This window comes from Asparagus officinalis, chromosome 9, assembly GCF_001876935.1.
Source record: "Asparagus officinalis chromosome 9, Aspof.V1, whole genome shotgun sequence".
NCBI classification, from domain to species: domain Eukaryota; kingdom Viridiplantae; phylum Streptophyta; class Magnoliopsida; order Asparagales; family Asparagaceae; genus Asparagus; species Asparagus officinalis.
This window is the reverse complement of record NC_033802.1, coordinates 8,444,807-8,472,192: the sequence shown is the minus strand read 5'-3', so window position 1 is coordinate 8,472,192 and position 27,386 is coordinate 8,444,807. Positions and strand designations below refer to the sequence as shown.

General features: G+C 32.5%; 1 protein-coding gene and 1 long non-coding RNA gene across 2 annotated transcripts; one reads left to right on the top strand and one right to left on the bottom strand.

The window, feature by feature from the left end:
- Positions 4,991-18,146, top strand: LOC109824463. Its single transcript, XR_002242651.1, has 6 exons — positions 4,991-5,042; positions 5,581-5,650; positions 7,066-7,188; positions 8,014-8,084; positions 17,637-17,722; positions 17,842-18,146. It is a non-coding gene; the product is annotated as an uncharacterized LOC109824463 (long non-coding RNA).
- On the bottom strand, positions 5,659-10,059 carry LOC109824462 (protein FLOWERING LOCUS T-like). The gene is made up of 5 exons (XM_020391066.1): positions 9,622-10,059; positions 8,304-8,365; positions 7,372-7,412; positions 7,074-7,290; positions 5,659-6,258 (listed from the first exon to the last, which is right to left on the bottom strand). The coding sequence occupies exons 1-5, from the start codon at positions 9,811-9,813 to the stop codon at positions 6,231-6,233; spliced, it is 540 nt and encodes a 179-aa protein (XP_020246655.1). The 5' UTR covers positions 9,814-10,059; the 3' UTR covers positions 5,659-6,230.

The following is a 27,386-nucleotide window of genomic DNA, read 5'->3' as shown; positions in this document are numbered from 1 at the left end:
ATCTCTACTAGCCCGGTTTGTTGTTGTCTCGTGTGGTTTGAGTCTCATCTCGTCTCGTCCATTTATTTAGTCACCTCGTCTCGCTTTTCATTCGTATCGTCTTGTAGATCTCCTGTAACATGATTTCTACGTCGAAGAACCAAAAATTAAAAAAAAACTCGAAGCAGTCTGAACAGTGGTCTGGGGCAATTCGAATGGCCGGTGCACCGCCAAAGCCCCTGACAAGCTGGATTGATCAGTGCACTGCCCGTTTATTTGCTATTTCTTTTCTTGCTCATTTTTTTTACTCTTCTAACGTTGAATTTCATAAGCTTGAATTCATATTCGAAGACGAACAAAAATATGAATAAACATTTTAGACGAACACAAACATGAACATCTCAATGTCCATTTTAATCCCTACTGTAGTGACTAGTGTAGAGCTACGAGCACCTTTGATATGGATAGTTAGAGCCCCATGTTATTCCATTTACATTCAAATTTCAAGATATATGTTTAGGGTGTCGTTACAACAACAAAAAATTCTTTGCAACCTCAAAATATGTTAAAAGTATGGGGAAAATGCTTCCAGCCCCCAAAACCAAAAAAAACGTGCTCCCCCCAAGACTTTTTCAAAGGGTGTTTTGCCTCCAAAAATAAATTTTTTGTTCTCTGAGCCCCAAAACACAAAACCCAAGAGATTAAAATATGTGAAGACCATAATACCATTCTCTCTCTCTCTTTATCATGATGTTACCGTGTTGATAGTTAAAATGATTGATGGGGATTATTATTTTATTTTTTATTATTTTCATTGTTAATGAGGGGAGTTAAGTGTTTTTTTTTTGTATTGGGAGATTGTTAAGGTTACGGGTTAATTGTTATAGTTACGGGTCAGTTGTTAAGGTTATGGATCGGTTGTTAAGGTTACGGGTCAGTTGTTAAGATTACGGGTTGGTTGTGAAAGTTACACGTTGGGATATATATATATATATATATATATATATAAAAAGGTTAGGGGTTCAAACCCCTACAACAACAATATATATTTAAGGATCTTTGATTGGGCTCTTTGTATTCTAAAAATATTTTTAGAATATTCGTTGTTAAGGATAATGGTTGGTTATGAAGGTTATGCATTGGTTGTGGAGGTTCGGGTTGGTTGTTAAGGTTATGGGTTTGTTGTTTTAATCTCTTGTGTTTTGTGTTTTGGGGGATCAGAGAACAAAAAATTTATTTTTAGGAGCAAAACACTCGTTGAAAAAGTCTTGCGGGGAAAGCACGTTTTTTTAAGTTTTGGGGGCTGGAAACATTTTCCCCTAAAAGTATGTAGGAGACATATATCTACAGTGACAGTGTTCCTAAAGCAGACAGTTGAAACTACAGATATTTGTTGTTGCAACGACTCCTAACTAAATTCACTTGTCGTATGTTTGTTGTACACACTAGGCGGTTTCCTCATATGATCGATAGGGTAGCCATCTGTGCTTCCTAAGATTAGAAATGAATCTAGACTTCCGTTTATATTCTAGATAGTGATAGCTTCCTTCATGGAATCTCTTTAGTAGATAGAATCTTCATCGTATGCTTTATTCTCACAAACATAGGTTGTGGCCTCTCTTTATGCTTGTGAATGGCTCTAGGTTCTCAACTCTTTACGGCTGCCAAAGCAGAACACTTGTCTCGAATCAGAACAGTGAACTAGTCAAACATTCTTTTTGTTTCATTTTAAAGGCCAAGTTCGATCAATGGCAAATAACTGGTCACATAGCTCTAGCTGTCTTTTCTACTATACGTATTGGAATAATAATATGCCTAGTTGGTACCACATATATTTGAGTTTTCCATGCCCAAATTGGAAAGAGAATCTCATTGTTGAGTCACTAATTGGCGCCTTTGCATCGTTCCCAATGTTAAAGTGAAAGTCTTGAATGTTTATCCTTCAGCCTTAGTGTATAACCATTGGAAAGGAATCAAGGATCATATAATGATAATGATTAAAAACCCTTGTTCTTTATCTAGAGGAGTATATTTGAGATTTTTTTCGGCGCAGATTTCTCGCGTTAAGGCATCATGTGATGCTTTATACCGATACGCCCTTGCACAGAACAGATAATGGTGAGTTAGGTTGACGTTTCATATGCGTATTGTGAGTACCGAAGGAAAGCTTTCTCGGCGCTTTGGTTGTTGGAAGATGCTAACTCGGCAGTCGGCAGAGAATGCTAGGTGGACTATAAAAGTCATACTTGTCAGTGTTATTAACACAAGCACCCTTGGACTACTACACATACAAAAAAGTGTGATATTTTCTTGAAGATTGCCAAGAAGAATTATGAATTTTTAGACACAAATGAGCGGGGTCCGTAGGAATTCATCATAATTTCTTGTTGCAATTCACGAGTTGTCTCACTTTTTTACGTGTATTAGTAAAAGAGTAGTATATATAACTCTTGTGTACAGTTATCACTATTGCTAAGTGCACTTAAAAAGTTATACTACTTGTGTACTCACTATAATAAAAATTATAAATTATGATATATATTTTCGTCTCCACGTGATACATTATTGTATCGCACAAATAGAGCACGACACATATCAAAAGTGTGGTTAGGGCATGTGTGAAGAGAGTTTTTCTACACATGCGCAAATGTGTCGCAAAACTCACGACACATATATGTGTCGAAAGTGGTGACAAATACATGTATCACAAAACTCTTAACACATACATGTATCAAGAGTGGTGACACATAATTGTGTTTAGACCATGAAAATATAAAAAATATAATTATTTAACACTACAACTTTCCAAAAAGTCACCCATCTTAGGATTAATCTCATCAACGCACACTTAACAATAGAGTTTTTAGCTTATACACTAATCATAAGGATCTAATCATCATCATAATTAACATCTAAGATTTATTATTTAAGAGCATCAATATATCCTCTCACAATCCATGTTGACCTATTAGCCTTTTTCGCTTATATTTAATTGTATCTCTAATGACACAAATATGTATCGTAATTTGCACACTTTTTATTTGTGTCACTATTTTTTAATTCTTTGTAAATAAAATGACGCTTTTATATGTATCATAAAATAAGTGTGGACATATACAACTTTTGTTGTAGTGACTATAAGATAAAAAAATATAGGGTCTGTACATACTTATAATTTTATGTGCAATAATCAAGGATTTCACATTATTGTATCTTGTAGTATAATAGTAATATAACCCTCGTAGTCTAGTTATTGCAATATCATGGTTTTGATAGTTATATATTGCTTTCACTCCAATAAAGTTACATTATAAATTAGAAATATTATTAGAATAATAATTAAAAACTAGTTCATTTAGAACTCGTTGCAATCAATAAGGTGTGGAAAATAACCAATAATGCAATGAAAGACAACTACTTCATTAGTTCAGTATAAATAATATAGATAGATTTCTTTTTTTCATTCCTTGTTATGCGGAAGTTTAATAGTCGGAGCAACAGGATGTATAGGATGTTACTTGTAGGAATCCAATATTTCCAAAAATGTTAAGTTAGTTTTTCTATCAAAACAGAAATCCGTGTAGAACCTATAAGAGCTTGTTTTGCAACTCATTCACTAACTTAGATAACAATATCAACTTAAAATGTATTTGGCAATAACTTTTAGTTTAATGTTTGGCAAAATCTTGTACAAGATTGGACAGTTTTTTTTTCAGTTCATAAAAGACATCCTTATATAGGTTATCTTTGGACCACTCCTATCTTGGTTCAATCCTATCATGGTTAAGACCTTAATAAGGTTAGTGTGAAGTTGCCAAACATGCCCATGTTATTCATTCCGGATTGTTGATTTGGACTCAGACAATTGTCCATGAATCTGAAATTCGTGATCTAGGATCTGGACTCAGATTTTATGGTCAGAGCTCCAAACTCTTTGATTGAAATTTGATTTTGTGAATAGAATATATTTTTGAATTTTGATCAGCTACGATTCTTGAACTTTTACTTTGGATTCGTAAACTAAGTGTTAGATTCTCTGACTAAATTTTAGGTTCGTGGATTATTTGCATTAGGAGTTTCAAGTTAAATTATTATGTTAAATAATAATTATTAATTAAAAAAGAAAATTAATTTGAAAAGCCACCTTCATTTCAAACAGATAGCAACAATAAAATCGAATACATCTTATATTCTGTTTAAACTAGTGCTCAATCATATAAAAACTAATTTATATATTTAAACATGTAAATATTAAATATATTAGAAAGTTTTATATCAAACATTTGAAATCAAATCTTTGAAATTTTTAATATTAAATTTTTTATTATTTAATAAATTAAACCTTTACGTATTATATATATTTAATATTTATTTATTTAATATATTTCTTATATAACATTTAAATATAAATGAAATGTATGTAATATAATATTAAATAATTAAAATATTTATATATTTAATAGATGTTAAATAATAAACATATCTAATTTACTAGTAAATATTAAATTTATTAAGTGATTAAATAGTATCAAATATATTTCATTTTAAATGAATTCAATAAATTTACAGAAGTTGATTACAGGTATTTTAAAATTAAATACATTTAATGTTAATATATAAATAATTTAGAAATATGGAATAGTTTTAAATTAAATACATTTATTTTGAAATATACTAAATAATTAAATAAGTAAACATAAGAGGAGAGAGAAAATCCATAGAGTAAGATCACAATCTACAAATTTTAACTTGGATTTTCTATTGAAAAAAAATCTCATTAAAAACCATAGAGTTGAAATGGTGTGAGGATTTTAAAATACAGTCCTAATAACAATCTCAGATAACCAATTTCAAATTCGAATCCAAATTCTAATCCTTAACCAATAACACGTTAAATTCAGATACAAGTCCTAAACCTAAACCTAAACTCCTAATACCTTAAATTCAAGTACGAATGCTGGTCCTAAATCAATAACACCTTAATTTGACTCCAAATTATAAACCGAAATGATTACTACCAAATGAATTCTTATTAACACTTTGGTTGTGTGTTTTGAAATAAGGTAAGAAATATACTTCAACGCCAATCCATTACCCACCTTTTCCTCTCATACGGATTTTTTTCGTTTTTTTCTATCCCATATTCATAAAATATGTTCCCTTTTTGAGTCCGAATATAGACTATTGATTGGAAGTTAGTGCTGGAGATTATAGATATTGTTCTAATAGTTTTAAGAACATAGCGTTTCAGTTAGTTACTACTGATATCAAGGCCAACTTATTTAGTACCTCGGTAAAATCTCCAACTTCACAATAATCAACAACCCACATTCATTGTAATCTATATATAAATCGCTGCCGACTGGATTCACCCTAGGTTTCAGAATGCTTCAATCAATGAGTATTGTATTTGTGGTGAATTTGATAACGCACGAGACCTGTTTGATTTTATGCTTGTTAGAGATGTGGTCTCTCGAACTGCTTTGATTTCGGGGTTTGTTCAAATTGGGTTACTGGTGGAGCTGCATATTGTAATGATATTACATGTTTCGATCTTGAAGAGATTGCTCTAAACCTCACTAGAATGCTGAACTCTTGCAGTAAAGGATGCTCAACTTTTTAGTACGAGGATTGGCCTTCGTAAACAGGAACAAAAAACATCTGATCACAGGTTAGCTTTTATTATTTGGATATATTTTCTCCAAGCCTATGCTCCTCTAGCGCACCAATTGCGTAATTATTCTTCAATTTTATATGTGAGCTCTGAAGTTGAAGATTAGTAACTATGTTACAGAGCGCACAACTTGTAGTCTTATTATGCACTTTCTTCTCTTTTAAATGATAAATAATTGTGTTTTCTGTTATATTACTTACCCCTCATGACAATGGAATTGAGTTCAGAGCCATGATTTTATTGGAAACTATGTTTGCGGTATGTGCTTTGTCATAGTGAACTAAGCTTGGACTCGCACAATGCTAAATGTACTTTGCTTTTAGAAACTGCAATGACACAACTATTACTGCATTACATTCCCTTAACTGCCTAAAATATTTGAGGGAAAATATACATGATTTTAGGCACATGCATTAAAGAAGAAAAAGGAAAAGAAAAGGCAAACTTCTGCAAGTAGTGAAGCCCGGTCCATAAGGAGGAAGAAAGCATCATGGGTCTTATCGAGCCTGCCCTTTTTTGACACTGAATCTAAATAGATGATAACCTTATTATTAACTTAAAACTTTATATCATATCATCAGAGCCAGCCGCTTCCTGGTCGGTACCTTTCATCCATGAAAAGTGGATAATCAGTTTTCTCAAAAGCAATCAATGCATTTCGATATTATAGCAAAGTTTAAGCATCATGCTGGAGACAAAATATTTCAATGCCACTTCTTAGTCATGCAAATGAAAGCCATCGAGGGAGTATATGCTTGTTATTCTCAGATGATCGGTATAGTTTTGAAGATTTTGACCTCAAATTAAGGATATAGGAGAAGTTTGATTTGGCCCTTAGGTTTGGGACAATTAATAGAGCTCAACAGCCTTTATTCTAGAATTGAAGAATGCATCTAGAAAGGAATTTTTACTTTTTTGACTTCAATTTGGCCTTTGCTGACAAAGAGATTGACTGCTTGCCTAATCATGCTGCGAAATATGTCTTCTCAATATATTGTCGATATATAATACCATGAGCCTATACTTTCAGTTCTGAATGTTGGTGGTTAATCTGATTTTGTTATTTTGATGGGTTAATAGCCGATAGACCCCCTTACTATTGCCCAATTGCAGATAGACCCCCATTCTACTTCCTTTGTGGCAGAAAGACCCCCAAGTGAATTCTTTTTAACTCTTTTACCCTCAGAGAAAGAGAATTTTGTTTTCTGACAAATAGACATCTTGAAAGTAAAGAGCGGAAGAAAAAAAATTCACTCAGGGGCTCTGTCCGCAATTGGGTGATAGTACAAGGGGTCTATTCGCAACTATGGAACTACAGGGTGTCTACCTGCAATTGATGAGGGTGTCTACCTGCAATTGATGATAGTACAGGGGATCAATCCGCAATTAGCTCTATTTTTATTTTTGTTAAGGTTTTTACCTTCTACCACCACAACCATTCTCTCTCTGGCAATTGAAGTATATGGCAGCAACAGGCGGTCCAAGGTTGTAAAGTGCAGAAAAGTCCCTGGTATTGAAGTTTTGACGCCATCCAGGTGCGTATATAGTCTGTCGAACACTCTGCCTGAAGAGCACAAACACAAATCGATGAATCCCTGCTGTTGGCTGTGGACTTTCATAGGACACAATCTCATTTCCTAAAACAAAATGATCAAGTTTCAGTTTCAGATTTATATTTATTAATTAAGGTACACAAATTTTGTGCTATTATGACTTACCGAAACTCGTATTAGTTGTTTCTGGGATGTCTGTCACCAACCTACAAAGAATCATTTTAAGATTAGTTCTCTATGCTTCCTGGCATGATGTACCTACCTGGTTTATAAATGATCATAGTAGAAAGATTTCGGATGTGTAATTTCCCATAAAGTTTCATAGTCTAACTAACAGAAACTTGATTTTTTGAGGATTTTTACACGTCCAATATCCATAAAAAGAATTTGTAGAAACATCAAACTATAGAGAATGTGGATGGGTCAGTTAGAATATCATGTAGACTGACATTTTTCTGGTTTCAGTGGGTTAATCTACCTCCTCTTTCATCTCTTTGAGGATGACCCATCACCTTGTAACTTAAGAAGATACCAAAAACAATTATGTGTTACCTTTGTTAAGGAAACAGCATAAGTAAATTCAACTGATAAGAATATCAGGGTCTTGTGATGTCATGTTCAATGTTTCGCCTGTCTAACCTTTTGTTGAGGGGGTTAGATGATCTAGACAATTAATTATCCTTTAAGATTGGACAAACCTAAGTACCTAGTGTAAAAGTACAATTCTCTTTTTAACTTATTCTTACTAATATTGTCTGTTATGGAACCATATGCTCATGTGCGGAATCTTTGTTGATTTGATAAAAGATATCAAGTGCATCAGATGGACAATAAGATGGGTGGAATCAGGGTGTTCGTTGATGCTGAGATACAAAGAGGTAACTCCAATATGTATCCTTTTTTTGGCCGGACATTTAAGTAACTAGGCTCAATGTCTTTTTCCAAAGATTTAGAACTTATCAAAGAAACTCAAAAGTTAATATTTTAGTTTTTTCGGACTCCCAAAAATGCACAGTTCTTATATGCTAATCCTGATAAATAAGCTATGTACATTTCATGCATCATCATCATAAATGACAAACAGAGTTAGGACTGACCAGTGCAAGTGCTCTCTTTTGGTCGGATTGCTTGGACTAGGCGCATCAGGATCTACCATCACCTTTTGAAAAAGAAAATTACCGGATAAACAATGGTTAAAATTTTGAAGACATCAACAGAAAGAAAAATAGTCAATAAGCTTATCATCTTATTCAATTCAATAATTATCGGACACAAAATTGACATTTCCCTTTTTTATGAATGTCGACCTTACTAATGCCTCATCATTGTCACATTTATTTAATATATGCAGCGCCAACATGATGTACACATAAGAAGTTTTTTCAAACTATTGGTAACTTCAATTTAGTGTTGTTATATACTTGCATAACACATGGTCAAACTTGTTACTTATCCTTCCTTTAGTTATGTAAGTATGGACTTACTGATGCCTTGTCATCACTTCTAATTTATAAGGTCCTCAGTTTTTAAAAGCATTGTACGAAGTAAATGTTTTTTTAATCATATTATCTAGATTCTCCACCTGATTGTTGTTTCAGATTATCCACATGAATATATACTTTGAATGAAGACACTTTTTGGATTCCTAATCCAGTGGAAAGGATTTATAATGGTTTGACGAACATTAGACTCTAAGGCCTATGTTTGATGTCTCTTGATTGGAGAAAGAATTTTGGAAAAAGATCAGTAAGATGTAGCCTTTTGTAGTGCATCAAGTGGATTTGTTAGATTCCTCTCCCATCACTGCCTTTTCCTCGTGTGCAAGTCAAAATCAAGAGTCACATCTTTGTAGTTTGATCCTTATGATTTATTCCTTATTGAAAAAATACACATTCTGCTCCCTTGACTGGCACAGAAATTCTTTGCAGTGAGTATATTGTGGTGGCAAAACTGACATTTTCTAGGAGAAGATTCCTCTACTCTTACTATAGCCAAGATAAATTTGTGAACAATTCAGTGCCATTTTTCTATTGCGAGGCAGTATTTCTTTGATATATAAGTTAGAAAGTCATAACTTCAATGTGACAATGTCTTATATATAGCAATGTCCATATGTGTATATATATTTCATATGACATTACCAACCTATTAAACATGATTTTGTTTCATATGTCTATTTTAGCCCATGTTCTTTACTACATTTCATGCTCAATTACTGTTACCACTCTAGCCCTCTTTTCAGAACAATAAGATCAGATATAGCAAATTCTATAACGAACTAACGTATAAGATTACTTCCCAAGTGCAAATTTCATCAATATGTAAAGTGCACTAATGATATTTGATATCTACTAAATAACATGATCAAAACTATTAAACTATCGTTACTCTAACTAAGAACAAGATATAACTTACAAGGGTGTAAAGTGTTCTCATGTCACGCCCTCCAAAATCCACCCTCGGCTCATTCACGACCATTGATGGCTTGAGCTCAGAACCATTCGTAACTTCCTTGTTGTTGTATATTACCCGTAGTGACGCAGACTTGAGAAACGGATCCAAGACATCGCCAACAACATTTCCCACAACAAGAGGATCCCTTGACATCTTTAGTGATACTAACAGTTAACCAACTTTGAAGCTCAATCGATGGAAAATGGGAGAGAATTGAGCTGCTATATATAGTGGTGGAGTATGAAGGTCTGGAAAACTTGGAATCTACTTTTAGACGAGAGAGAATGATAAGCGTGACCATCAAAGGAAGTGTAATTGAACCTCTCCACCCTTTGAGTCCCCACAAAAGGCAGTGGATTTCATGCCACAGAGTTAGTGAATATAATCTTAGGTACAGGCCTCGCCTCAATCTTATTATTCTCTTGAAATCTTGTAGGATATGGTGGAAAGTGAGAAGCCTTTTGACCTGCCAGTCTTTCGAGCTTAGTACGGGGATGTCTCTCCGTTTTTCGCGTTGCTGAGAGAATCATGCAGTGGAGTAGGAGATTTTATTTGCTTACGTGGAGGCGATACAGCAAGCAATCACTCTTTAAGAGAGAAGATTCTTGACTTGGTTTGGCCATGACATCAGAGCCATGATATAATTGAAGAAGCATAATAGAGAGAGTGAATATTGTTTTATTTTTGTGAGCACCACAAGGAATCAGGTACCTATGACTAGTATTGGGTTATCACCCTAAGTAGTAGGGGAATGTATGCGAATGTCTAACATAACAAAGCACACCATTATGAAGGAAAGAATAAGATTTAAGCTAATCTAAGTGGTGAATTGAACATTATGGTCTCGTTTATTTTCGTGGAACATAACTCTTGAAGTGGAGATGATGGTTTTCAGCAAGATTTTAATGGTGTTAATGAAATAAAATTGGACAAATCCGCAACATTCCTCCAAGAATTTCCTTCAATTCCCTCCGATATGCTCATGGTTTCAGTATCATGAACAATTGAGCTTATATTACTAGTTCAAAGTTCAGGAGAAAAAATAAAAGCTATAACTTTTAGAGTTGGCAACAAGAATTAGCAAAGCAAGCTCCTGAGTGTTTAATCTCAATCTGATGTATCTTGTTCATGATAACTCTTATCGACAATTGTCTTGATATATTCGAGATTATTTTTGTTATATGTAACTTAATCGTCCTTGTTATTTCAGGTCCGCACTCTTCTAACCATTCAGTTTCAGGCAACTGGGTCGTCTTAAGTCTTGGTTTAGATATTTCCAATGGATAGTTCTCCATTATTATATCATCACTGAATAATGCTATATCCTAAATTAATTATCCTACTTTTTTTTTTCATTGCGTTAATGTAGTTATATCATTTTATCCTGATTGTACCTGCATACATATTTGATCACATATAGCCTAGAAAGGATCTATCTATTTTATTTTTCCTAGTCATAATTCCATTTGATATATTATCTATATGATGATCCTTGATATATTAGTAGGGCTATTATATCTAATCAAATTATGTAGGTTGAACCAAGGCTGATGCTCCAAAAGGAGTCCTCAACTGGAGAAGAATGAAAATTATTTCTATTTAAAAATTCTAAAATTGTTCTCAAATTAATTATGATAAAAATATGGCCTCAAATTTCTTATAAAAGCAGCTAAACATGAGAAAACCAAAACGAGATATGGTATCTTACATCTATATGATCTTTCGGTGCCCACTTGCGTTGCTGCAGTGCATGACTTAACAATATTTTCTGCTCATAAATCTTGCCACTCGACTCATTTCTATCACATGTTGAAATTCTTGAGGGTTGAAGCTTCTAATTGTCACGCATCTTCTCTTGGCTTTTTCTATTATCCACCATCACAATAGACATCTGGTGTCATAGTCAGCTATGTGATAGGTTTGTAAGTAACAGTAGGCGCGATACAATTAGAGTTCATATTTTTGTCTCAGTTCGAGTGACCGATGGATTTTATTTGATTCCATATCTAAAATGTTACATTATACATATCTCTGTCACCTCTAAAGGTGTTAGATTCCTTTCTTCTTCAGTTGTTATGAAATTGTCAAAGAAAAGAGATTAAAACACAGTAGAGACTGATCTAAATAGTCTATAATGTAGCTTCTAGAAATATTCCAGGAAAGTTATGATGAGATTCTAAAATTAAAAAGGACCTCATTATAGAAAGAATGCACCAACTATAATTATATATACTGACTGCTTGTTGAGCTTCACAAATTACCAACTGGACTATCAAACAATTATTACTTTTAGAAAAAAGAAGTAAAAGGTGAGCATGCATGCAACTGGACACAAATTTTTGTTGTACACAGTGAAAAGTTTGTTACAAAGACACAAATGAGTAAAGGAATGAGAATTTATATTGGGCACATACCATCATTATATTATAATTTTGTGCATTTTAGAATAAAGGTTAAGATGATATGGACATTTTCAAATTGGCAATTGACAGCTAAAGGCATTAGAAGGTAATGAGGGTTGTTAAGTTATTCGACGGTTTTGATTTTATATTTTCTTCAATTGGTCTAACATTTATGGGTTAGGTGGAATTTTATTGATGGTTAAGTTTTTCACCCTTTTTGTTTGTTCTTCAGATGAATTGAGTCTAATGTGGGCCGTTTTGGTCAATATATCAAGATGCAAAATGAGTAAAGGAATTAGCATATATCATAATTATAATAATGTGTGCATTTTATTTAAAGGTTAACATGATATGGACATTTCCAATTGGACATTGACAACTAGAGCCATTTGAAGGTAAGTGAAGGTGCTTAAGTTATTCAATGATTTTAGTTTTCTACTAAGTTGCATAGGTACAGAGACGGGTATTGCTACAGGTAAGGGACATGAAAAATTTGTAAAAGGTAGGGTACAGGGATACGACTATTAATATATATATATATTATATTATATATATATATATATATATATATATATATATAGTTATATATATATATACTATATATTATATATTATATTGGGAAAAATAGTGAATCTAGGTGACACCCTAGGCTCCCACCTGAAGGGCGCGGCCTAAAATCACATCATTCCCTAATTTTTTTTCGATCCGCTCCGTTGAACTTGATTTAACACGTCTTAAACCTTTAAACACCCAATTTCTTAGTGAATGAACCGTCGTGTATTTGACCCTTTCATTCATCGCGCGCAATTTTAACGATTTGATGAATAGAACTTTTTGGGACGACTCAACGAAGATGGTCAAACCGACGGGGTTCATTCAAAAATTGTGATGGTTTTGAGTTTAAGACGTATAGATTTAAGTTCAAATGGAGCCGGATCGCTTTAAAAATTTAAGGAAATTGATTGTGATTTTAGGCCGTCCTACTTAGGTGGGGGGAGCTTAGGTGGGTCACCTTGATTCACCTTTTCCCTAGATATATATTATATATATATGATACTATATTACTATAACTATATATATATATATATATGCTCCCTTTAAAGAACAAGGTCGGAAAAATCTTTCTATAGTCAATATTACCTTTCATTATTTTGAATATTTTATTTATATCTTAACCATAATTATACCCTATCCTAATCCTACGTGAACTATCTATAACTTAATAATTTAAAAAATAATATTAATAAAATATATAAAACATCTTTATAGTATTAATTTGTTAAGATAAAGAAATTATACGTAGCTATCGTACTATAATACATAAAGTATTACAAAAAACCTAAAAATTTTTAAAATTGCACAAATTACCCTGAAAAGATCAAAATTATAAAAATCATCTTGATGTCTCAAAACTTAAAATAACAAACATGAAATTAAGAAATTAAGAGATATTTGTGAAGAATTTAAAATTTGCGGTCAACACCTCAATGTCTTAAAAATTAGAGAAACACCTTAAAAGTTCAAATTACAAACAAACAACTAAAATTCTAAAATTTTATAACTTGCAAACAGCATAGATGAATTCAAGGGATTATCATAATGCACCTAAATTTTTTTGACATTTTAAAAACTAAATCAACAAACATGAAATCAAGAAATTAACAACCACCTTTAAAGAATTTAAATTTTCTAATTAACACCCTCAATATCTCAAAAATTATAGAAACACCCTCAAAAGTTTAAATTATGAAAAACGACTCTAAAATTCTAAAATTTTAAAATTTGCAAATAACAAAAGATGAATTCAAGAGATTATCCTAATGAACCTAAAAATTTTAAATTTGCTGAAATTAACCTAAAAGTTACAAAAATTATAGAAAAAACTCCTTCAAAATTTTAAATTCACAAAAAAACTCTAAATTTTCAAAATTTATAACCAGTACACATCTAATCTGGAAACTATTGGTAGGGCGCTGAAATTTAAAATTTTCAAAAATTAATATACAGTTTTAATAATTACAAAAAACACCCTCAAAATTTTAGAGTTGCAAGAAATATCCTAAAATTTTAAAATTTAAAAGTAAGTTTTTACAAAAACACTCCCTCAAAGTTTAAAACCACAAAAAAGGGCTAAAATTTTAAAACTTGGTAAAGAAAAGCATAATTGTGAGGTATTTTTTTCATTGAGATACATATATTTAATTTCTAATTTAGGGTTTATCATCCCTTTTCAGCATCTAAAAATAGTCTAAGTTGATATTGGTAAACAAAAGCAATAATAATTGATTAAAAATATCTGGTTAAGGAATAAAATTTTAAAAAATATTATGGTTCTTGAATATATGCATACATTTAATCAGGCGTATACTCAATTATATAATATATATTTTAGTTTAAAACACCCCTCATACACCTTTTGGACATATATCCTACACTTCGCATCTATTTCTTAAATATTGATCTTATGTAAATGGAAAATAAATGTTGATCTTATTAAATTATTAGTTTTAATATATATAAATTTACATAAAACACAAGATGTTTTATACGTGCAATGCACGAGGTTAAATATCATGATTAGATATTTTTTGCTTATTTTCTAACTAAAATTTTTTCATCGGTTCTACTTTAATAGTTTGTGCTCACTTTTGTCTTTAAACTTTAACATTGCGATTATTTATTTTCTTTGATCTTTGTTTAAATGGGCTACACCCAGTCTAAATTTTTATTTTGATATTTAAATTGATAGAAAATAAATATAATTTGAAGTTAATTTAAAGTTTCATATTATTTTGACTTAGTTTACTTGAGAAAGTATAGTATTGCAAAAGTAAAAAAAAATTAAAATAGTGCTATACAAGGAAGGTGAATATTTAAAACCAATAAGACAAATGATTGATTAAAAGTATGCTAAAACAGTACAAAAGAGAATATGAAGTTTGATCCTAATTATTGATAGACTTCATAAAAAATTATAAATTAAATATTAATACTAACTCTAATATACTTTTATATGATAAAAACATCCACATAAGCATATAAAAGTACTGAAAAAACTCATGAAACTCCTTTCTAAAGATTTCTAATTTCACTCAAAATAATTAAACTATTCTATAAAATATTTAGAAAGTATTATATTTTATTGCTTCTGTTTTATTTTTTATTGTGCAAAGATCAATCCTTCTTCACCTTTATTATTTTCCCGGACAATTCTAGAGTAGTGTCTTCATCATCTACATCGATTGTGACATCATGCTAGAGGTGTATTTTTGTGATGTTATCTTTCCTAGCCTCGTTAATCTTTTATCTTGTCATTTAACTTCACAAAGAAGTTAAATGTATTTCCAATGTTTAAAGTAACTGCATATAATTTTACTAATAAGTTGGAGCAGCAAAATACAATTAGTAACATTAATTGATAGATTTTTAAATCTATAAAAATGATAAAAGATTATAATATAATAGCTTAGCATTAATTATTTATAATTTAAAAACATTAATCTTTGATGTTAATAATATTTATAGGATAAAAGAATACAATGAATTGCATATGAAGAAGCTATCAGAATGTACAGAAATATCCTTCAAAAGAATTAAGCTATTTCCATTACAAATGAGAAAGTGACCAAAATAAATCTAAAATTCAAAAAACATTCATGAATCATTTGAATTGATATTAACATAAGGCATATATATTAAAAAGGCACCAACTGAGTTACACTGAAGAATAATTTAATAACTTTGTCCTTATCAAAGAAGAATTCTTCATGGAAGATATAAGAAAAATTAGTAAATATTCATAAATTTCATACTTTGCTCTACAAATACTAAAAAATTAAATATTAATATTATAATCTAATGCAAATTGGCAATAAAAAATGCAGATATTTAGTTTAGATCTTTATAAAAATGATAGGGATAGAGCAAATATAATATTATTCACGTAACAGAAACTCTTATTGGATGCACATCAGAAGAATTCATTGTAAAAAAAGAGGTAACTCCTAATCTTATTTAACTAATAAATACACAAAGAATTTCATATATATGAAATTAATATTTATTCTCATTGAAATTAAAAAAAGGTCAAAGTCTGTATTTCAAGAAGTTTGTGTTAAACATCGAAAATACATTTAACTTTTTTGTGAAGTTAAATGACAAGATAAAAGATTAACGAGCCTAGAAAAGATAACAGTATAAAAAATATAACTCTAGCATGATGTCACAATCGATGTAGATGATGAAGACACTACTCTAGAATTGCCAAGGAAAAAGATAAAGGTGAGGAATGATTGATCTTTGCTCAATAAAAAATAAAACAAAAGGAATAAAAGATAATACTTTTTGAATATTTTATAGAATAGTTTAATTATTTTGAGTGAATTTAGAAATCTTTAGAAGGGAGTTTCATGAGCTTTTTTCAGTACTTTTATATGCTTATACGGATGTTTTAATCATATAAAAGTATACTAGAGTTAGTATTAATCTTATAATTTTTATAAAGTCTATCAATAATTAGGATCAAACTTCATATTCTCTTTTGTATTGTTTTAGCATACTTTTAATCAATCATTTTGTCTTATTGATTTTAAATATTCACTTTCCTTGTATAACACTATTTTAATATTTTTCACTTTTGCAACACTATACTTTCTCAAGTAAAATAAGTTAAAATAATATGAAACTTCAAATTAACTTCAAATTATATTTGTTTTCTGTCAATTTAAATATCAAAATGAAAATTTAGATTGGGTGTAGCCAATTTAAACGAAGATGAAAGAAAATAATTAATCGCTATGTTAAAGTTTAGAGACAAAAACTATTAAAGTGGAACTGAGGAACAAAGTTTAGTTAGAAAAAAGGCGAAAAATATGTAATCATGGTATTTAACCACGTGCATTTGCACGTGTATAAAACTTTGTGTGTGTGTATATTTATACGTTATGTATATTTATATATATTAAAATTAATAATTTAAACAAGATCAATATTGTTTTTCCATTTACATAAGATCAATATTTAATAAATAGATGCGAAGGGTAGGATATATGTCCAAAAAGTGTATGAGGGGTGTTTTAAATTAAAATATATATTTTATAATTGAGTATACGCCTGAATAAATGTATGCATATATTCAAGAACCATCCAAGAAGTTTTGTTATGGGTATGGGTATGGGTATGTTAAGGTATGGCTTCCGGTAGAAGTACGCAGGTTACATAAGTTTTCTTTTTTCTTCACTTACTCGTTCAAGTTGGGTGGAATTTGGTGATGCTTATATTTTTTATCATTTTGGTTCACTCTTGGGACGAATCAAGTCCAATGTGGGTTGGCCAGTCAATATATGAAGACGGAAAATGCATAAAAGATGAGAATTTATGTAATAAAAGTCAGCATGATATTGCCATTTCAAATTGGAAATCGACAACTAGGCGATTAGAAAGTAAGTGAGGGTTCTTAAGTTATTCGATGATATTGATTTTCCAGTTTCTTCTATTGATCTTTCATACATGAGTTAGGTGGAATTTGGTGATGCTTTTCTTTTTTTAATAATTTTGATTCTTCTTCCTGTTCAGGTGCTGGAAGTAGACTGAATTTTTTTCCAAATTATCCATTCTTGGCATTGCTGCATGAGGACAAATGATAAGAAAGAACAATTTAGGTGAGGCCTAACATAATGTGCATCAACTTTGCATATGATTATGATAGCCCACATTTGTAACATGTGGTTTATTTCTTAGTTTAAGATTTACTAATGTTTCTTGAATGTCTTGGTTATAGGACTAGCGACCTTGATCATACTGAAACATTCTTTCATGAGGGTGATGTTTACCTTTTAGCAAATGGTGCTGAAAGATTGAGAATTTTTAAGTAAAACTTTGCTTTTACTTTGAGCCCTTGACAATAATGTGATCGTGCGGCAAGAAAATTAATCAGCACCAACCTGACTTTTTGGTTCGTTTATCTTTGTTCTAGAATAAGTCAAGTTGGTTCTGTATGTAGATGTTTGAGAACTAATCAGTTTGAATCAGTTCCAAGGTTAAATTCATTGATATAAATATGAAAAGGCTTGACGTTCATGGTAATTTTATCATAATTAGTCATTTTTAATCATGAACCTATAGAAAATATCCTTCGCATGCTGTCTATCTATTTCAACTTCAGCTAGAATTATAGAAGAGTAGTTATGTTGTGCAAAGCTTTACTTATAATAAGTTGGTCAGCTGTAGGATTAGATTTATTACATAAGGTGACAAGTTCCTCTAAATTGGATCTGAATTTTTTCCCTTAATTTTTTCATTGTTCTAATTTATAAGAAATTTTTCCATTCACCATTCTTTATTAGATTTATACCAAGACATTTTGCCCTTGTGATGCATACACCTAAGAAAAATACTTCATTTTGATAGTTAGCATTAAATTTATCACGCTAGCTCTGTCATTATAGTCTCGGTTTGTCTTAGTTGCTTCTATGTTTGAATAGCATATTAACCACTGTTCACATTTAGAATCTTGTTCTTCTTCATTTTTTCTTTTCTTGTACTTTTAAGGGACTTCAGAGAGTTGTGTTTATTTATAACCGTTTTCTATATGGACTTTGTTGTGCTCAGTTTGTCAATGGTGGCTGTCCTTTTAATCATTCACAGGTGCATGCACCTTACAGGCTTTTTTTCTTTTTGGATATCTTCAGCAGATTTCATAGATTGTTTGCTAAAGAAAAGTTTGATGCTGATATATAAATACTATAAACATTAATATTTCATGGATCAAAGAAAAGATCGAAGAAGTATGGTAGAAGCTGCGAATGCAGTTAGAAGTTTCGGTAACTTGTGACATTGTTGAAAAAATGGCGAAATGTTCTTCCAAATGGCATATAGTGGAAGAATAAATTTCCAGTGCAAGTTTTAAATGCATATTACTTTTTATTTAAAATAAGAAAATGGTGCAGATTGGTTAATTGTTTGACTCAGGAAAACCAATGGCACAGGCCGTAATTTTTTAAAAAAAGAAAACAGGGTGAGGTCCCCTATTCATTCATTAACTGTTAAAACTAGATACATAAAGGAGTTGAAGGCAGTTGGAGATAACACATGGCAGAAGTAATAAATCTTGGAATCCACCAAAGGGCGTTCTTTGAATCCACAAAGAACAATCTCCGAATCCATGAAGAAAATATGATAAGAGAAATTTTATTGATAAAAAGTGATCTTATCCTTTGGGGTTACATGAATCTTTTTAAATAGAAAAATAAAATAGACTCCTAATAAGACTAGAATTACAAAGAAATAGGAAGTATCAAGTCGTACTCTAAAAAGACTGCCTATAATAAAGATGAATTGAGCGTCTCGTTGTCTACCACTAGAGAAAACTTCTCCTTAGCAATCTTTGTCTTAAATGCCGCTGGTACTATGATTGACATAATTGATGAAGGCTTTATTGTTGCTTCTGCACTACTCTTCACAATTCCAGACTCTTCCTCAGAGATGAATTGAGGTTTCTTAGCTTTGTCATAATCATAACTGTTGGCCTTTTTGTTTTGATAATATTTAACAAACAATTTACTACTAATGTTGTTTGTTTAGTGTTTGTGTTTTTATATTTATTGTAGACAAACAACATGTTGGAGGTTGGATGGAATTGCGCCATTACGATCATATCAATGGAGGTTGACGGAATATCGGTATGAAGCAATGCAAATCAAGTTAAAGATTTAGGTTCAAGCTTCATCCGCATGTTTACCAAGAAGAGCTTATTGAAGATCATGATCATTGTTTGGTAAATTAGTTTAGGTTTTATATTATGTGTGTTGATACTTTAAGCTCAATCATATACACACATACACGTTTTGGTTTTGCATATATATAATTACATATATACATATATGTTTTGGTTTAGCTATATAGATATGAAACAATATATTTCTTCATATACACTTTTATATGTTTTATATTCTATTGTATTTGGAAAAATATTATATTTTTGGTTTATAGACTTAACAACTATAGTTTATACTTTTTATCAAGTCTATATAATCATTTTGTAAAGTTTCAAATTTTGGTTTATGTCAAAACATCAAATTTCAAGCATATAAAGTTTTTATGTTTTGGACATTTTTACAAAATGAAGAGATTTCTCATTTGGGACGTGCAAATTAAAAAATTCTTTTTGTAACATGTTCATTATCATGTTTACAATCATTTCCCAAAGTTTTACATTTATTTGTTATTTTTAAAAGGAGTTTAAAAATCAGTTTTACTATTCAAAACAGGCTGATAAAGTGTTATCAGTCAACTGATACATGTGTTCAGTCGACTGAAGAAAACGTCTGGAATAGTTAAAAATTCATGTTTCTATGTTGGTCTACTGACTAGTTGACTGATGATGTCATCAGTCGACTAATAAGGTCGTCAGTCGACTGATGAGCTGGAAAATACCTACAACGGTCAGCTCATCAGTCGACTGATTAAACCCGTCAGTCGACTGATGCTGTAACGACTAGTTTTTTGTTTTCGTTATTTTTGTCTTTTTGCTGGGTGTCACTTGAGTTTTGGGCTTTGTTTCTTCATCCTATATATACCACATACTATTTCACTTCCGACCATAAGTAAGAAGTTTTTAAAACAAGTTTACAAGAGTTTAAGTTTGTTTTAAGTTTTTGTTTCAAGCTTCGATTTGTGAAGAAAGTTTCACAAGAGCAAGAAGAGATCATCCATTCCTTGTTTAGGATTTAACTTCATCTCTCCTACTCGTCATTTTAGAGAAGTTTTTCTAAACTCAATTTCTAGTTTTATATTTACATTGTTTATTGATTATCATCTCTATAAGTTAGATTTTCATAATTGAGTTTAGTTTGTTTTGATTATACTCTTTGTTCACACACAACCTATTGAGCTTATTGTATTTGCATACATAGTATAATTTGGGGTTGTGGGTTTGTGACTTAGAGAGTGAAGGTGAGCCTACATTGTGCTCTCATCCATTGTAGAGAACAATTTATTTGTATTGAGAGCTTAATTGTGAGGATTCACTTTGTATTGCACAAATACACCGAGAGGAGTGTAGAGGTAAGAGACGTGGTGGGTCCCAAGAGGAGTGGGGTCGATGGTAATGCCTAGAGGGTAGGTCGTAATTCCGAGCACTTGAGAGAGACACGTGAGAGGCCAACACTTAAGGTGGGATTTGTGTAGTTACATTGTGAGATTGTGAATGTTGACCGGTGAGCGTTGAAAACCGATATTGTGTGGTGTAAACGTTATTCGGGTGAGCGTCGAAAACCCGGTTGTGATAGTGGATTTCTCCCCTGGAGTGGGGAACGGAGACGTAGGACGAAAGGTCCGAACTCCATGATCATTTGCTTGTGTTTGCATTGTTTCATTTGCCCACTATCTTGTTTGTTGTGTTTATATTTATATTGCCCCTGTTTAGTTTCATATCCTTGCTCATATTTTATTGAATATCATTCTTTCTAGGATATATTGTTAATAAGTTTTTAATTGGCATTAATATCGGATTAGATTAGCATAAACCCTATTCACTCCCCCCCCCTAAGGTGTTTTCAATTGGTATCAGAGCTTGGTGCTCTTTGATTTAAGGTTTAATCGCCTTGGGTTAAAGATCCAAGTTATCTTTTTGTGCTAATCTAATTTTAAGATTTTTTGTATCTTGCTTGCACATTTTATAATTATGGATATGAATGGTGCAACTTGTTTAGGCTATGATCCTAGTATTGCTCCTAAATTCAATGTTTTTCCCTATGACCAATGGTGTTCTAGATTTAATATATTTGTTAGATCTAAACATTTCGATTTATAATGTTTTTCCCTATGACCAATGGTGTTCTAGATTTAATATATTTGTTAGATCTAAACATTTCGATTTATAGGAAGTTATTGAAAAATCTTATATTGTACCCACTTCAAAAAAATCCAAGTGGAGTAAAAATGATAAAAGAATGTTTACTATGAATAAGCTCTTGTTAGAATTTTTATTAAATGCATTTGACTCATATATGTCTAACAAGCTTGATTCTTTTAATAGCGCTTATACATTGTGGAAAATCTTAGAAGCGCATCAAGGGAACTTGGAGGCGATCTGACAAGCTTTGGCGGCTTCTTCTTCAAGTTCTAGTGGAGCATCATACACACATCCACTAGGGGATAACCCTAGTGTGGTAAGAGATTCTGATTCCGATGATGAATTATCTATTAGTGAACTCGCTTGTGCATATGATAGATTAGCGCATGCCTACAAGAAGTTGCATAATAATTTTATTGATTTAAAAAGCAAGCATGTAGAATTGAAATCCGGTCATGAGAAGCTAGTGTCCAAATTTGATATCAATGAAAAGGAAAATATAATGCTTAAAGAAAACAATGATATATTAAATTTGAAAAATAAAAAACTAACCTCATCCATTTCTAGCTTAACTCATACTAATGATGATGTCATGCTAGAAGTAGAATGCATTAGAAATAAATTTGATTATTTTAAGAATAATCATACATGCTCTACTTCTATTATCAATGATGTTGTGCCTAATGATGATGAGTTGAATCATGTTAAGAACCGCATATCTTGTTTAGATTCAACCTTAAAAATATGCATTGATAATCATAAGAAGCTTGTGGATATGTGTGTCAAGTCTAAGTCAAAATCATCCACTCATTATGCACACATATATATAGCAAAGTTTACAAGTATTCAATTTACAGCCGAAAAGGTCATTTAGCTAAATTTTGCTATGATGCACACAAACCTAAAAATGCTAATGCTCCTTGTGCTTCTCATGACGCTTCATCATCTTGTACACTTACACATTCACATGCTCGTACTCACAAAGTTAATCACAAGCATGCTAATGTGTTTAATGTGATTTTTATGGTCGTTTTGATCATTTGACCAATTTGTGTTTTGATTTAAAGAGAATTTCACATTTGCAAAATAATTTTAAAAGACCATCCATGTTTGCAAATGTTGCAAATGTTTCCCGTGCACACTCACACTCATATGATCCACAAAAACAAATGGGTCTCTTTCATTGCACATATTACAATCGGAATGGTCATTTGAGTAATTATTATTATGACCGAGCTAGTGCACATGGTTCATAACCCTAGGACTTTGAGCTTAAATGATAGGGGTCATGTCTCTAAATCCTTAGGCACCACAAGTGTTTGGGTGCCAAAACCATTTTGATTTTTAAACCAAGATTTTTAATATTTTTATTTTTCATTTCTTGGTTTAAAAAAATGTGCTTTGAAATTTTTTTGGATATGAAAATAATTTTTTTTATCAATTCTTTTGTTTACATGATTATTAGTTTCGATCTTTGTTGAGAGGTTTGTGTTTATATAACCCCCCCGGGTTTATTGGGTGTTTATTCTCAAATCTTGTTTATCGGGTGCTAAAAATATTTATATGGGTTGAAACAAGCTCAAGAGCTTGATATGGTTGCCTCTCTTACTTTTTGAAAATCGATGATGATTTGGTTTTATGTTGCTATGTGATTTAATTTGATTTGTGATTTCATTAGAGTGATTTGTTTTCATTTGAAAACTTTTTTTTTCACGATCCTCGTGTTTTTTCTTTCTTTTGATTTCATAAATCTATTTTATACATTGTTTTTATGATTATGTAATGAGACACATTTTTCATATTGATATATCTATATGTGTTCTCATTATCTTTTTGTATGTGAGTTGTGTTTAGCATTTTTTTCCATCTATGCTTGCTCACATATATTTGCCTTGATCATTATTGCATACATTCATTAAGGTATTTTTATAGGGGGAGCTATTCCCCTTTTTTTTTATACTCACCGTGCTTATAGGTAGGGGGGACTTTCGCTCTCTTCATTCTTATTGTTTTTCCCTTTTTGATATTGTCAAAAGGGGAGAAATATTGTGAGTATATACTTCCTTATTTATATGCATGATATTTCTAATTTATATATTCATTTCATATCATGATATCTCTTTTTGTAAATTGTTTGTCATCATCAAAAATGGAGAGATTGTTGGCCTTTTTGTTTTGATGATGTTTAACAAACAATTTACTACTAATATTGTTTGTCTAGTATTTGTATTTTTGTATTTATTATAGACAAACAACATGTTGGAGGTTGGATAGAATTGCGCCATAACGATCATATCAATCGAGGTTGGCAAAATATCGGTATGAAGCAATGCAAATCAAGTTAAAGATTCAAGTTCAAGCTTCATCCGCATGTTTACCAAGAAGAGCTTATTGAAGATCTGCAAATCAAGTTAAAGATTCAAGTTCAAGCTTCATCCGCATGTTTACCAAGAAGAGCTTATTGAAGATCAAGATCATTGCTTGGTAAATTAGTTTAGAGCTTCATCCGCATGTTTACCAAGAAGAGCTTATTGAAGATCAAGATCATTGCTTGGTAAATTAGTTTAGGTTTTATATTATAGTGGAAGAATAAATTTCCAGTGTAAGTTTTAATTGCATATTACTTTTTATTTAAAATAGGAAAATGGTGCAGATTGGTTAGTTGTTTGACTAAGGAAAACCAATGGCACATGCCATAATTTTTTTAAAGAAAGAAAACAGGGTGAGGTCCACTATTCATTCATTAACTGTTAAAACTAGATACATAAAGGAGTTGAAGGAAGTTGGAGATAACACATGGCAGAAGTAATAAATCTCGGAATCCACCAAAGGGCGTTCTTTGAATCCAAAAAGAACAATCTCCGAATCCATGAAGAAAATATAATAAGAGAAATTTTATTGATAAAAAGTGATCTTATCCTTTGGGGTTACATGAATCTTTTTAAATAGAAAAATAAAATAGACTCATAATAAAACTAAAATTACAAAGAAATAGGAAGTATCAAATCGTACTCTAAAAAGACTCCCTATAATAAAGATGAATTGAGTGTCTCGTTGTCTACCACTAGAGAAAACTTTTCCTTAGCAATCTTTGTCTTAAATGCCTCTGGTTCTATGATTGACATAATTGATTGTTTGGGGAGAAAGTTGATGATTTCATTGTTGTATTCATTACAACTTCAAACGTTACAATGAAAAGAAAAAATTAGTCTTTTTATAAGACACTTACACAATGAAAACAAAAGAAGTACAACTCTCGTCAAACAGCGCAACGGGTATTTATCGCCCGCTGCTTACATGGGATCTTAGCCTGTGACGGGGACGTTAATATCCGTTGACCACCAAATGATCAGATCAGATCCGGAGCTTCGTTGATTCGCGAAGGAATCAAGAAACCGAAACAATTATCTCGACAATAACGAGATAATCACTCTTCTCGAGATCACCGCAACGGAGCAATCTTAAGGAAAGGAACCGGGCTGCAGATCTGTCAAACTCCTCTTCTTTATACTGAAGAATTCACTGAAGTCTCCTCCTCCTCTCTGAAACTCGTGGCTCTTCAGTCCTCAATTCAGCAGGGCTTCGCCGACGCTCGTGAATTCTATATCCAAAAAAATGAAGGCCCTAGGGCTGTATTTATAGGCTTAGGGATCCCTGTTTTTGGATAAGAACGATCGATTCGATCTTATTTTTAGTTATAACCACTTAACCACGTTCTTGGATGATATCAGATCAATTGAAATAAATCTAGGCGGTTAACGATCGAAAAAAACAGCTTAAAACCGCCAAATAAGTATTTTCGGGCTGCGGACACCTGTGGGTGTCTCGGCATGGTCGAGACACTTGTGAGTGTCTCGACATGGCCGAGACACTTGTGGGTGTCTTGGCCATGGCCGAGACACCTCCGGGTGTCCACTAAAGGGGTGTCTCGGCGAGGCCCGGAGCGTAGTTTCGCGCGCTCTGTCCGTTTCCACCGTATTTTCGTCATCCGATCTCGGAATTAAAACTATCAAATCAGATCAATTGAAACAAATCCAGGCGGTTAACGATCGAAAAAAACAGCTTAAAACCGCCAAATCAGTATTTTTGGGCTGCGGACACCCGTGGGTGTCTCGGCCTGACCAAGACACTTGTGGGTGTCTCGACCATGGCCGAGACACCTCCGGGTGTCTCGGCCTGGCCGAGACACCAAGGGGTGTCTCGGCGAGGCCCGGAGCGTAGTTTCGCGCTTTCTGTTCGTTTCCGCCGTATTTTCGTCATCCGATCTCGGAATTACGCGGTTCAAGATACGTTGGAAAGCCGACAATGAGATCTACGAGCTTCCATGATTGAATCTTATGTAGAGTAAACGGGATCTAAGGGGTTCTTCGTCTTTTGTAAGCGATGTGCAGCTCCCGGTCCATTCGTATTTCCGTTGTTCCGTAATTCCGTTGTTTCGCATGGTCCGTCGACTCACTTCATGCGTTTGTTGTTGTCAAATGAGCTTCTGTGACTCAAATAGCGACATTCATCATCTTCTCTCTGTCTCGAGCCATGTGCGGGGACCTATAGGTAATTTTTGATGCCTATAGATACCCCCTCCAAAGTGTTTCAGTCTCGTTGCTTTTATAGATGAGCCTAAAATACTTTGGATATGATCGGTCCAACCTTCAGTCGGTGTAAAAGGACCTAAAGTTAGCTTTGACTCTTGACTTCTTCGATTCTCAGTCTATTCAATATCTTAATGAATAACCGAAGTTGTTCCGACACTGTGTTTATCGTCTGGCCATCGTCGAAGTCTCAAATCGAAACTGGTGAGTTGATTTTGGCTCTTATCGTCGAGTTGACTTTGAACTGATTATCTCCATCATAATATATTGACTTGCGTTGACTTTCATCGCAATGCGTTGAATGGCGTTGACCTAGAGTTACACGTTGACCGGCGTTGACCTAGGGTTTCGGATCGCCCGACGTTGACTTTTCATTGCAACACGTTGACTGGCATTGACTTTCATCGTAACGCGTGGTAGTCTCAAGTGTTGAGGTTGCAGGACCAACTATTAAAACTAATTCATCTGCAGGTATGGATCTTATCCTGAAGTTGTTGGATGCTTAATTCACGAAACCAACTAATGAAGCTGGTGCGTCAATGACTCTCATATGCATAGGATTTTTGGCAAACCCTCAGCCATCAACGGGTTTGATGAGCCTTTACCGACTACCGTTTTAGTCGGGCTAGCATGCGGATTGTTTAAGTCCGTTCCGCATGTAACGTTATACTAAAAGAGTTAATTCTTTTAGTGCTACGATATTGAATATATAGACTTCGTCTTTCTAACGGGAATAGACTACCCGGCCGCATGTATCAGATGCAGACTTAGGATTTTTGGTAAATCCTCAGCCATCAACGGATTTGACGTGCCTTTAACTATTACCGTTTGAATCGGGCTTGCATACGGATTATTTAAGTCCGTTCTACATGTGACGTTATG